The sequence below is a fragment of the Anopheles moucheti genome, chromosome 2 (genome assembly GCF_943734755.1).
Source record: "Anopheles moucheti chromosome 2, idAnoMoucSN_F20_07, whole genome shotgun sequence".
In the NCBI taxonomy this organism is placed as follows: domain Eukaryota; kingdom Metazoa; phylum Arthropoda; class Insecta; order Diptera; family Culicidae; genus Anopheles; species Anopheles moucheti.
In genome coordinates, this window is record NC_069140.1 from 43,269,654 (window position 1) to 43,282,589 (window position 12,936).

At 44.9% G+C, this 12,936-nt stretch overlaps 1 protein-coding gene across 1 annotated transcript; it reads right to left on the reverse strand.

Annotated features, from left to right (window-relative positions):
* Positions 1-961: 961 nt before the first annotated feature.
* Positions 962-5,707, reverse strand: LOC128297921 (L-threonine ammonia-lyase). The gene is made up of 8 exons (XM_053033636.1): positions 5,462-5,707; positions 5,186-5,353; positions 4,623-4,739; positions 4,200-4,436; positions 3,692-3,984; positions 3,439-3,531; positions 3,132-3,261; positions 962-1,260 (listed from the first exon to the last, which is right to left on the reverse strand). Exons 1-8 carry the CDS (start codon positions 5,705-5,707, stop codon positions 1,144-1,146), a joined length of 1,401 nt encoding a protein of 466 aa, XP_052889596.1. The 3' UTR covers positions 962-1,143.
* Positions 5,708-12,936: the final 7,229 nt, after the last annotated feature.

The window sequence follows — 12,936 nt, forward strand, 5'->3', positions numbered from 1 at the left end:
CGCCTGGTTTTTTGTACATAACAACCCAACAACTTGAGTCTAAGTTGGCATAAAGAAATATAAAATTTCTTTTTTATGACAATAATTTACGGAAAACTTATTTCGACTATCAAATGTTATAAAATGCCCCACCTGCATGGAAAACCTAACATGCAAAAAAGACTCATATCAAACGACAGTAGCCATGACGGCCCATACCCATACTGCTGCTGCTACATGTAACGACATAAACAAGTTTAAGGTGGACCAGTTTTAGCGGTGCAATCGTTATAAATTATCCCACTGACCCGTGCCCACTTGTGCGCTTACGGGTTGTGCAAATGCAAAATTGTTGCTCCCGTACGAAGCTCATTTCACACACGTCGATCCACCTTTCTGCCGAAGCCGACACATCCAATAGCCGGGAACCGGGAAGTAACTATTTCAAATCGCTCGATGTCCGTGTTGATTGCGTACCTAGCGTTACACCAGCTGGTAGAGAACGAGGAAAATGTATGAACGGCTAAAGCTTTCTAAGCCGGTTAGAGCGAGCACGGGTACCGCGAAAGCATTTTCAAATTTATAGCTGCACCGTGTACGAGCTCGTTGATTCGCAATCAAATCCCTGGTTAAGTTCCTGGTTCCGTATGCATTGCAAGGATGCCCGGATCCCATTTACGGGGCACATCGTGCATACTATTCGCACGCCCAAACGATATGTGAATGCTTGCTGTGCGTTATGCTGCAATAGGCGAGGTACTGCACGTTCTCCGTTTTCATTACCATAAATAAAACCGTTTCGCGACCTCCTGCTGGATCGATCGCGCTCGGCAAAAAGTTCAATAATACACATGTTGGTGGCGCACACATGTGGTGAAGGAAAAGAACCAACAACAACAGTAAAAAAACGCCCACAGATACACACATACATACACGTACTACAATTGTTACCAGTTCCACACGGTGGCAATTTCGTCCGTACAGGGCAGGGTCAATTTATTGAAACTATCGGAAACTCAGCACAGCACGGAACGCGCGGTGCATATTCGCGAGGCGAAAATCGTGAAGAAGCAGCCGGATGTTGCGCTCGATGAGAGGGAAAATTTGCAGCTTATCGTCTGGAATGAAGCGTACGGTAACGCTTGGTAACGCATCACAGCGGTTCTATTCCGTAATCGCCATCGGCATGTCATAGAAGTGAACTTTGGTGTATTTTTCCTGCAGCACCTTACGCATTTCCTTAGAATGTTCCCAATCGCGTGTTTCACAAATCACTTTCACCTGCAGAAATGATACAGAAAATGTTCCAAAAATGTTAGCATTTGACTTACTAGTAAAAGAGAAGCTAACAGGAAACACTAAACTTTGACAACTAGGAATCTTTTAATAAACAAATAACAAAAAGAATATTAAGTATTAAATTCAAACATTTAGAAATGCATAGATGGAAATAAACAAAGAAAACATCTATTCATTCATAATTATTCATATCTATATCTATTTATAACAACTATTAGTCATTTTATTCATTATGTCATAAAGGACAGCGTCACCATATTACTAATAGTTTTTAATAATGATTAAACATGGAGAACTTTCAGAACTGCTCGTCCATTAGCTGCAGTTTTAGCTAAGATCATCCAGAAAAACAGGAAAGGATAGCAAATTAAGAAGTTATGGCAATTCATTACATATTAGAGCACAGTTTATACGTTCAAACACTGTGTGATATGCGGCTTTGAGAAATAAAGTTTTTGTACAAAGAGGAGAAATAAACAAGTAGCTGGAAATTAACGAGCCATTTATGCAATAGATAAGAAATTAAAGAAGGAAGGAAGGATTCAATTTATTGCAGCCCGAACAACCGACACCAATCTTCATGACAAGGAAGCGTACAGGAAGTAATACCAAGCATCTGGCACTGCTTGCTCGCTCTATATGATCGAGTTCTTTTTTCATGATGACTGGAGTTAGCTCAAAATATAAATCAACCATTGGTCCTCAAAAAAGTTTTGCATCTTTTACAACCTTTTAAACCCTGTTGACAACATCTTCATTATGGTTCACACAGGAAATCCTGCACGAAGCGATACGAAAAAAAGGAACAAAAAGGATAGCAGGAACCATGAAACAATATATCACTACACTTGAAGAATTAACAAATTAAATCCGGATAATCAAATTAAAACAACTCTAATCGGAAAATCCGATTCCGAAATCGGTTCGGAGAGTAGAGTAAAGCTTTACCCAGCATTAACCGTTACATTAATAGGTCCGCCTTGTTTTCCTAGTACTAGTGGCATTTAAAACCATTCCTGCTATCAGCAAGTGAGGAACTAATTGTTAATGGGATTTTAAGCGCTATGCCATTTCCTTACTTATTGCATCAATTACCGATCTACACGATGGCTTAGATTTCAGATAGCCAGCAATCAAACAAATGAAAAAACCACCCAAAGTACACTCATTCAATCAACATTTGCAAACTAGTTTATCCTTCCCTGGGCTCGGTTTCGGTTCACCGCCAGCACACAAACAGTGCTGCCACCGGAGCACCGTGGTTTAAGCAAACTTCATCGCAACCGAAGTGTGCGCTAATCAACGCAATCAAAAACCGACCACACCGAGAAACATCAGAGAAAACATGAAATCCAATCACCCGGACCCGGCGTTTGGGCAAAAACCTTTTCCACGCTAATGAAGCGTACCCTTTGCCGAAAGGTAAACATTAGACGCGATGAGGTACCATTGACCGTAAATTGGCCATTGACCGTAAATTAAATCATAACGAGCGTCCCGTGTCCCCTTTTATTACCACCTTTCACCACCGCAAAAAAAACCTCGGATTTTGGCTGTCAACGCCCAAATCTGCCCATGGTGTTGGTTGTTCTATTTTTTATTTAATTCTATTTGGAGGAACGTTTTCTAGCCAACACACACACGCCTACCCGCAGCGTCCGCAGCTTTGTTCCGCGTGGTACACATTCGCTTGGAAAGTGTGTGTAAACTCCGAACGAACATACCATCCGGAAAACCCCCTAAACAATGGGACCCTTATACCCGGAACCTTGTCCTAGAAAACATGCACCCACGAACAAAAAAACACACACAAACGAGCCTTAAATAGCAGCTAACGGTTCACGTTCACTTACCTCAACATGGTGGATGTCACGAATGAAGGCACGTTCGTGCATTATGTCCTTGATGGAAACGCCCAAACTGGCCAGCAGATTGCACAGCTTAGCAACACCACCCGGCCCATCGCTGACGGTGACGGTGAATCTGTGGTGCCGAACCGCGGGAACGAACCGACGTACGCACCGGCAATAGCGAAGCCCATTAAACCGGCCAGCGTGAAAAGCAAAAGACAAGAGCCCACAGGCAATCACGCCATCAGGCGCGCAATGTTATGTCACCGGCACAATCTCACCAGTTCGGCTTTTGCGAAGTTAACATTACCTCTGCAGACGTCCCTCGGCGGCCATACCACGCTCGAGACATTTGCCAAACATGGTCGTATCGATATTGCCTCCGCAAATTAGCAGCACCACTCTGCCGGAAACAGATCGAGAAGAATGCAACCCGGGACCCGGGACCCGGGCCGGGTGATCGAAAGGGGAGGAATGAGAATCGTGTACTATTTCTGAACTGCCGGTACTACCGACTACCCGGCGAGGAGAGATTCCAAAACACTTCCAACAGAATGGCTCACCTTTTGCCGATGAACTCGTTCAAATGTCCCGCCATGATGGCGGCCAGCCCAGCAGCCCCAGCACCCTCGACGACACACTTCTCCAGCTCAACAAGTCGCAAAATGGCAAGCGCAATCCATTCCTCCTTCACGACGATCATTTTGTCCAGCAGCGGTACGGTCGTGGCGTACGCATTGTAGCCCACCTGCGGTACCGCCAACCCGTCGGCCAACGTTTCCTGGTTCGCCACAAACACTGGGCCCTTGTTTTCGAGCGCGCGCGTAAAGCTGGGACACTTCTCCGACTCGACACCCTGCGGGATGGGTTAGCGATGCAACAGGAGAATGCGAATTCATTAGAAATTGTTGCACCAATCGTGCACCGTGGGACGTACGGTGGTCTCCATCAAACAGTCTTTATGGAACCATCAATATCCCATCAATGCCGCGTGTGCATTGAAATGGCAAATATCGCTTCGGGTGGAATTTTTGCACGAAATGAAAAGCTGCCCGCTTCCGGCACACTTACGATGATTTTGGTATTTGGGCTTAAATTTTTGATGGCGGTCGCCACGCCTGCTATCAATCCACCGCCACCAACCGGCACAACAACTGCATCGATATCGCTGACTTGCTCGACGATCTCGAGCCCAATCGTACCCTGGCCGGACATGATGTGCGGATGGTCGTACCCGTTGATGTACGTAAGGCCCCGGTCGTGTCCCATTTTCAGCGCAATCCGCTTTGCTTCGCCCATGTCCGACCCCTGATTTGGATCAGCACAATGCAGGATGGGGAATTCCGATATGAAAGACATGAGAGAGAGAGAGAGAAAAAGAGCGACTCAGCACTCAGTAAGAACGCATGGAACTATCACAGCAAGGTAAAGAATTTAGCAATCAAAACAATGTTAACCTCGCTGCAAGGTTGGAACCGAGCGATGGGAACATACCTGTACGACGACATTAGCATGATAGTTACGGCATTTCTGAATTTTCATCAGTGACGCCTTCAGTGGCATCACGACCGTCACCGGGATGCCAAGCTTCCAGCCGTGATAGGACAGTCCCTACACATTCGGGTTGTGTTTTCCAGATAGATGAGCGGAGGTTTCATTTTGTTATTTCGTTGTCGTGTGTGTGTCAACACCCATAACAGCAGCATCACACATCCGGGATGGGTGAGGGACATTAACCATGAAAAAGTAAAACAAGAGTAACATACAACAAACAAGCGAATAACTTTAAAACACCTTTCCCACCGATGTCGGGGTATTCCACCGTTTGACGAGCACAGAGGAAAATCCCTGCCACACGAGTGCAGCTCGTTTGCTAAACATCCCGAGGGACATTAAAACTCCCAGCTACTACAGGTTACGGGCAAGCCCCAAAAAGCCTCATCCAAAATCGGTGTGTTTGTTTTTAACGAAACGTTGATGAAGCAAACGGTACACCCGGAACACACATTTCGGACACGCTCGCTCCCCGGCTGGGACGTGCCGCAACGCAATCTCACCTGCGCATGATTCCCCAGGGAGGCCGAGATAACGCCCGTTTTTTTCTGCTCGTCCGACAGCATTAGCAGCGCGTAACGGGCGCCACGCTCCTTGAAGCTACCGGTGAACTGCAGAAATTCCTTCTTCAGGTAGATGTCCATGTCGATTAGGTCGGAGAAGTGGGATTTCTGCGTTGTGATGGTGGATGGGCGAATGCAAATACGCGTGAATGTCATACATATGATTTACAAAACAAAAAAAAACACCTAAAAAATGTATGTTCCTGTGCCACGTACCACGCACGGCGTTAGCTCGACACCTTTCCGTATTTTGAACGCCGCGGACGTTACGTCCTGGAAGGTGATTATCTGCGGATTGTCCGCATTGCAGAACGGATCGACAATTTCCGGCTCGGTTGCTGGGGCGCTGTTACTGGGCGTTCCACTTTGCGTGCCGTGTCCATTCTGGGCAGGTTGCTCTACGGCTGGACGGGCTGTCAGCTTCACGGAAGCCATTTGCGTCGTTACGGATGACACTTGCATCGTGGGAGTTTAATCTACGGTGACAGTTAAATCATAACACAACAATTAAAACCACCTCCGTAACACGGTGCAAAACAAATGCAAAAAAGCCACAAAGATCGCCGGCCACAAAGATGTGTCCGTAATGGCGTACATGCACCGGAGTTGTTAGACGGTGAAGTATGACAGTGATTACGGTTGTCGGACAAAAAAAACATAATCGAAACACAAACGCTCTCCTGCCAACACACGGGGTCCTTGTGCCAACTGCAAAATGGACACCTCGTGCCCAATCCCAAGTGCGCATGGGAATTCAGTACCGGGACCATTCTGGTATCGCAGCAGGTATTAAATATTAATAATCCGAATATCCATCATGCTCGCTTTGTAACCGGTTTCGCATCTCTTGCCCGGTGCTTGGTGTTTTGTAAAGTTGAACCGATTTAAACCGAATCCTCCACGGTTGAATGCACGAAAGCTCACGGGAGTATGTTGATGAGTTCAGGTGTCGTTGGCCTTTATCTTTATGAGGCTTCAATTATAACTCAATCATTGCTTCCCACCATAATCGATTTCTGTGTAAGGGGTCCCCATTTTGGGCCGTCAAAAGGACCAACGCCTATTATTTGGTGCAGCGCACAGCACAGCGCCGCTTAAATGTTAATATTTTAAATGAAATTTGGAGCTTTTTTTACCTCCCAGTGTTGATCACGCGCGTAGGCGCCCAAACGAACCCTTCCACACGTGATCATATTCAAATCAACATCCACCGTAGTTATGATTAATTTGCAATATCGAAACAAACTATTGCGTTGCGTGTGGAATATTAAACGCACTCACAAAAACAAGCCTTTGCTAGTTCATCTAAATTCCATAACAGTCGTCAACAACACACCGACACCGGATAGTGTGCGTTGAATATCACGTGCAAATATTTGAAAATGCAAACATGAATTTCAATGTACGGCGTCGGGGTAGGGCTCTCGGTATGGCCGTCTGTATGCCTAGTATGCACCAACAGTCCCGTCCGGTATTCACCCGGCATGTTTCCATTCCATGTTCTGCACTCCATTAGCGAGCGAGTCTCGCTGCATTCGGAAGTTTATCAAACGTGGACCAACCACTAGGCACGGTGCTATTTTTGCTGCAGTTTTTCATTCCCAGGTGCCATGTATGGGCACTGTCCAGTTTGTGCAACGTTTATCGACGGTCGATAACAGCTACGCTCAAATTACCCGTTATCCAAATGAGCCTCTAGCAGTTCATAAAACTGTAACAAAACGCACCATGAATCGCACTGTGAGATAGAGCTCGGAATAAAACATTTCGTTTCATATTTGCTGAAATATATTCTATTCTTCATGTCAGCAATAGCTTTGGTGCGTACTGAGTGATGAAAGTCCCCGCTCGAAACTCACATCTAAAAAAGCTATCTGAACAACACTGAACAACACACCCTTTACGTGACACTCGAAACCGACGAAATTGGCACACACCACTTACTGGGGAAGGATTTCACTTCACACGCGCTTGGTATCGCTTTTTATACTGGCCCCGACACTCATGTTGCGATGCGTTCCCATCATCTCATACACATATTCTCGCCTTTTGATGGCATCACTCATTGACGTAACCACTTTTGGTGTTGGGTGTGGTGAAGCATCCAATTATTCTTTCGACGTCGAATATCGAACGCAATTTTGATTATCGTTCACGTGCGAAGCGGGGCAAAAATACACTCTGTTGCCTTGTTTACAGCCAGCCCCAGTAACGGAAAGAATTTCACGGGCTAGAAAATATACCGTTCGGATGGTACAAGCTTAAACCCACCTGGAAGGTGTTAAACCGAATCACGATAAGATATAAGCGGTTAAAGATGAGTTACATAAAAAAACACAAACAAACAAATTACGTTCTTCACCTATCTTAAGAAACCCCTAAAATCCTTAACTAACCACTACGTCAAGAAGAAGCATCGTTACCCCGAAGGCTTTACCATTACCTTGCGAATTAATTGAACCACATTAATAATCTTCCCACCAGCACTTTCCCACACCGACTGATCTCGTCTCCTTCGCATAATGAACAGTCAGCAATTCAAGGGTGTCAAAATCCATTACGCTAATGCTCGACATCGCATCCGCGGGCGAAAGAACCTGATAAAGAGCCCCCCGTTCTCGGTTGCAGTTCGACGCAGTTGCAACGTTAAGCGTGTCTAGCCAATATTCGTTATCGCTCGGACTATCGGCCAGACTGCTGGTGTACGGTCCCGAGTTACGGTGAACTTTGATACGATGGTACGGTTCGGTTGCTTATCGTTCGGTCAAAAACCCAATCGCCCGTGAAGGTGATGCTGGAAGGTAATCAATCTGTGGATGCTGGAACAACTTCCGCGTATTACTCATTAGTTGTGCATCATTCTCGCTACACTGAAGTGTTTATCAACAAAGCAGCCTGGGAGCAGTGCTTGGCTCCCAATTAGACAGGTCCGTTATCAATATTTACTCCATACGAGCAAATGTTTAAACGTTTTAAAATTTGAATGGAAAAATGTCACCCCTTTTTCAAATTGTTTCACTTTTTAATACTTAAGTAATACTAGCAGTTACAATAATAAAACTGTTATTTACACTCACAATGCCCTTGTTACTTCGTTACAGTCCGTAACATAACTTTACGGACACTAGTCTGTTAATTTTTTATCGTTAAGCTAAGTTTAGTTTATTATTTAGTCGAACAATTGGGAAAGTATGATGTTCTACTGATTTGATGAAAACGATTTGAAAGAGGATAGAAGGTGTAAAAGCTACCATTCTGTACAATAATTCCGTTTAAAATTTCCTACATTTTTTCGAAATAGTCCTTCGTGGTAACAGGTTATTGATTGACAGTTATAATTCCTATTTTTGAAGTGCCTCAAGCACGTACAATATATTCACATCCTACGTAAGAAAATCCTTATCCTTTTTTTATTCCTGTACATCTTGCGTTCACTATTGCAAACGTATGAATGTTATGACGAGGAACGAATAATTTCAATATAATTAATAACTTCTGTAGGAGTTATCTAAATTATCAGAAATTGTTTAAACATTAACGAAATATGTTAGGCATGTCCTTTATATGTCCATATTGTATAATACAAAGCAAAGATCGATCATGTTAGTTCATTGGTTCTGGAGAATTCTTTGGTTGGTTAAGCATTTAATATTATTTTAAAATAGTGTTTTATCCACCCATTAAGCATCAACAAGTTGGCATATTCTGCAAATATTTCAGAAATTCCTTTGTCTTGGACAAAATGCAACTGCAAAATACTATTTTCAAGATGTAAGAATATGCACTTCCTCGTACGGAAGTTATCTTGCCCAGAGCAACTGATTATCGATCATTAAGAGCAGAGTTACAGCACCTGGAGCTGGAGAGCGTAAAATTACCAATAAGAACTTTGAAGTCGTAAACAATTCGTCCAATCGCTCATCAACTCTCATTCAAAACTCCCAAACACTTCATACAACCATCACACCAACACCAGACAAGCTGTGCGCGCTTCGGCGTCATTTTAAGTTTCTAATCATTTGCGATCGTTTCCTCTTTTACGAGCAATCTTTGCTTGCCATCGTTCTCCTACCACCACTAACAGCCACTTCGCGTTTAGGTGTGAATATTTCATCAAATATTTCCCTACTTTACCGTTGGCTGTCTGTTGGCAACGACTATTTTTCGGTGGCGTCCGTGCGTCTTTCGACACCCTTCGTCACAGACAGTCAAAAATTAAGCCAGTCTCAGTTCAGCCACCAGCCATGAGAGCTTAAGCAAATCACATAAACACATACACACATACAGGCATTCCGAAGGCGAGCGAAGTTAAATTATTCATTCTTCTGCAAACAAAAGTAGTAGCTGATCTTTGGTTTACTTAAGCTCATGAATGTAATTTTATTCCTTGTGTTTTATTCTAGCGAATAAAGTGAAAGCTCGCGTCTGGGTGTTTTTTTTTCTGTTGCTCACGTTCTTCGGCATACTGCAGCGTGCACACCATAATGCTAACGCAATAAACTAAGCAGAACCGGTAAGGTAGTGCCTGTCAACGGTGGTGGTTCCGCGGGACAAAAAGGGAATAAAGTAACTGCTTTGTCTGTGGCGCAGCGCAGCGAGCAGAGAAAATAAATAGTCACATCGCTTCGCATTCAAATCTCATACTTATGCTGCGAGTGTCTTAAAAGCGTAACGGTGGACGGTTGCTTTTTTATGCTTTGCTGTTTTCGAAATTTATTTCCTTTCGCCCGCCGTCTAATGGTTCCATCCCGGCCCTGGCGCTACGAAATGGGTCCCCGAAACGCGTGAACCTCGTCGCTGTGAAAGTAAACAAACATCTCGACATTATTCATACTCTGGTAAATAACAGCAGCTTTTTCTTTCGCCTCTCAAACTTACGCATCTTACGACAGCTTATCTGCCGTACGGCAAAGTGCAATGGAGTTACCCTTACAGCGCTAACCTACTTCCAGGGCGTACGAATCCTAGCGGAAGCGTTGTTGATGTTGCACTGATTGTAAACATACGCAGCGACTCGGACGGATGATAAGCGGCAAATGTGTGCTACAGACACCGGGTGCTGCTACGAAGAAACTTTGTGTGCATCTTAACGATGCTGCGCCATTCAATCAAACCGTTGCACAAGCGGTGCATAGCAGTGGATGACGATCATGGCATCTTCCTCCGAACGTAAGGTTCGCAAATACTATAAATAGCGCCTTCAATTCGCGTTTGCAGCAATAGTTTGCGGCAACCGTCCAGTGTATCAGAATGAGTAGCAAAGCATTTTTCGCGATACTGATTGGGTTGCTTATCTCCTGTACGCTGGGGAACGAAGAAGTTGTAAGTTGCCTGTCGAACTATGTTGATAAATTTGGCTAGTGTTTGAGGCAAGTTTTTTTTTCGTTTATTTCTCTATTTCATTCACATCTAGACCACGGAGAGCGTGGAAAAGGAGCCCGAAACACGGAACGGCACAGTCGTCGAACCAACTGCAATCGATTCGGTCACGTTTCAGAAGTGCTGCCCAAAAGTGATGAAACCCATCGTACTAACAATGAAACCGAAGATCAAGTACATTGTAGTACCACCCATAAGTGTGACGTGAAGAATGACGTGCGACGCCCGTTGTTGGAGCTCAAGTACCGTCCGGTGTGCCAATAGTATCAACTTTAAGTATCGGTAATGCATTGCAAAGGGAGAAGTTAACCGAATCGCGAAAATAAAACACAACCATTTCTGTTCAAGCTCATGCTGGCTGTTCGCTTTGTGGAACAAAACCAAACACCCCGCAGGGTTTCGGATAAATCTTCCGACGTCAGATGTCCCATTATTGTGCTTGCGGGTTGTGCTAATGTTTTCGATACTTTTTTTTTGTTTTGCTTTGCTGCTACCTAATGCTCGTTATTCTGCCGGTCTTTTACGTTTCGATACCGGCTAATTTCGTTCGCTCTCGCACGTCGATCGCAGTATGCCCGTGCCAGCGCTGCGGTACGGCGAATCGGATAATTTCATCTAATAATTGTGCATTTTATCATCGGTTTTAATCGCGCAGCTGTGTCAGTTCACAGCAAACAAAACCCAACCTTCCCCCCCGGGGGCATGTCCACGCAACCGAACGTCCTGAACGTCGTACGCCGGAAACCTTACGAAGTTCGCTGTGAGCGATCTTCGTTTTTTTTTTTTGGTGTTTTTGCCTTCCGAAAGCACACACAAGCACGCCGTCCAAAAATGGTGGGAAAAGCCCACATTGTACGTAGCACAGCACGAGAGTGTCTAGCAATTCGTGCCATAGAAGAAGGTCCTTGGATATCGAAGGTACCGGCGGGAAGTTTCCCGTCCGGGCTGCCGGTACCGAATGTTCCAGGTGGAGGCACCGAACACACACCATCGGAGACGGTGCTAGCTTCAGAGCATTGTGCTCCGACTGACACCGTGCATCCCGATTTTGGCAGTTGACATTCGAGAGGTCTTTCGCTGCCGGAGAATGGTGCTCTGGCAAGATTTTTTGCTTTTGCGCCGCCAGCCAACAGCGTAGCGTAGGTCACAAGAAACTGATGCCATGCTCAGCATGGCTGCTCGACTATCATCACCAGCATATCGCCTTCGCTTCCTTTATTCTTCCGTGCCGTACTTTGCTGACCAACAGCTTGCATCCGAAGCGCACTATCTTTGATGCCATTTCGCCGTCCCGGTTCCATTCCGGGCGCATCGTACTCTCTAACTTGCGGCTCTATTCTAGAGGCTAGAAATCAAAACGGTTCCTCCACAACTCCTTCACTGCCCTGTGTAGCTCTTAGTGTGTGCCGGTGTGAAGGGAGGCAGATTAGTTTTTCACCCTTATAATGTTCGGTTGTTATGCATGCCGTCTTTGCTACGTTGCTATTTGTTGGAACTCGTTCGTCGAAAATGCGTTTCATTTCCCACAAGACAACAACGATGCAACCGACCGTACCTCAAAGGGGTTTTCATAATTTTTGTCACACACACACGTGCCATCGTTATAAGTGATAGTACCACACGGGGACAGTACAGCGCCGGAAGAAATACTGAAACAGTACGGTGTACGGTATGCTGCGTGCGTTTGTTGCACATTCCCAAACACCCGGGCAAGCCTACCAAGAAAAGGCTACGTAAACATCAACCTCCCCACTGAAAGCGAATTGATCGTATTTGCCCTGATACTTTTGGTTTGGAAGCGTTCTAGAGTGATGAGCAAAAAAAGAAAAACGAAACCGAATATCAGCACCACTATAATAATCGAAAGACAACCTTTACGATGCTTCCCTTCCTATCGTAGCCGGGTGCACCAGAATCAACAGCACGCTTTAATCAATGATAATTGAAAGCAAAATATTTACTCAGCCTCATCATTAACGCTACGGCAAACGCGCTCGTGGGCTACGGAGCGGTCGCAAGTCGTTATGTGGCCGAGAATTGAGGATGATGCTGCATGCGAACGCCAATCGTTTGGGTGTTTTTCTACGCTTGATGATAACGATATTTTGGTGAGCGATAACAATCAAACTGCTAACAGCCCTTCACAACACGATCGAATCATGTGGTTTATCACTTCCAACTTGTCCTGGTCCGTTGGGTAAGTTTGGGAAGGAAACCTTATTAAAACAGAATAATTCGAATTATTTTGCAACCAAAATAATTTGTTTACGTTGCATTTTAATAGCATACTTTAAAAAAAACCCGCCTCTTAA

Excerpts from the sequence above, each read along its gene's own strand:
- LOC128297921 (XM_053033636.1), bottom strand. The coding sequence starts at position 5,707 with ATGCAAGTGTCATCCGTAACGACGCAAATGGCTTCCGTGAAGCTGACA. Across the intron at positions 3,262-3,438 it reads GCCGAGGGACGTCTGCAGAG|ATTCACCGTCACCGTCAGCG; the intron begins GTAATGTTAACT and ends TCGGCACCACAG. Across the intron at positions 1,261-3,131 it reads GTGACATCCACCATGTTGAG|GTGAAAGTGATTTGTGAAAC; the intron begins GTAAGTGAACGT and ends TCATTTCTGCAG.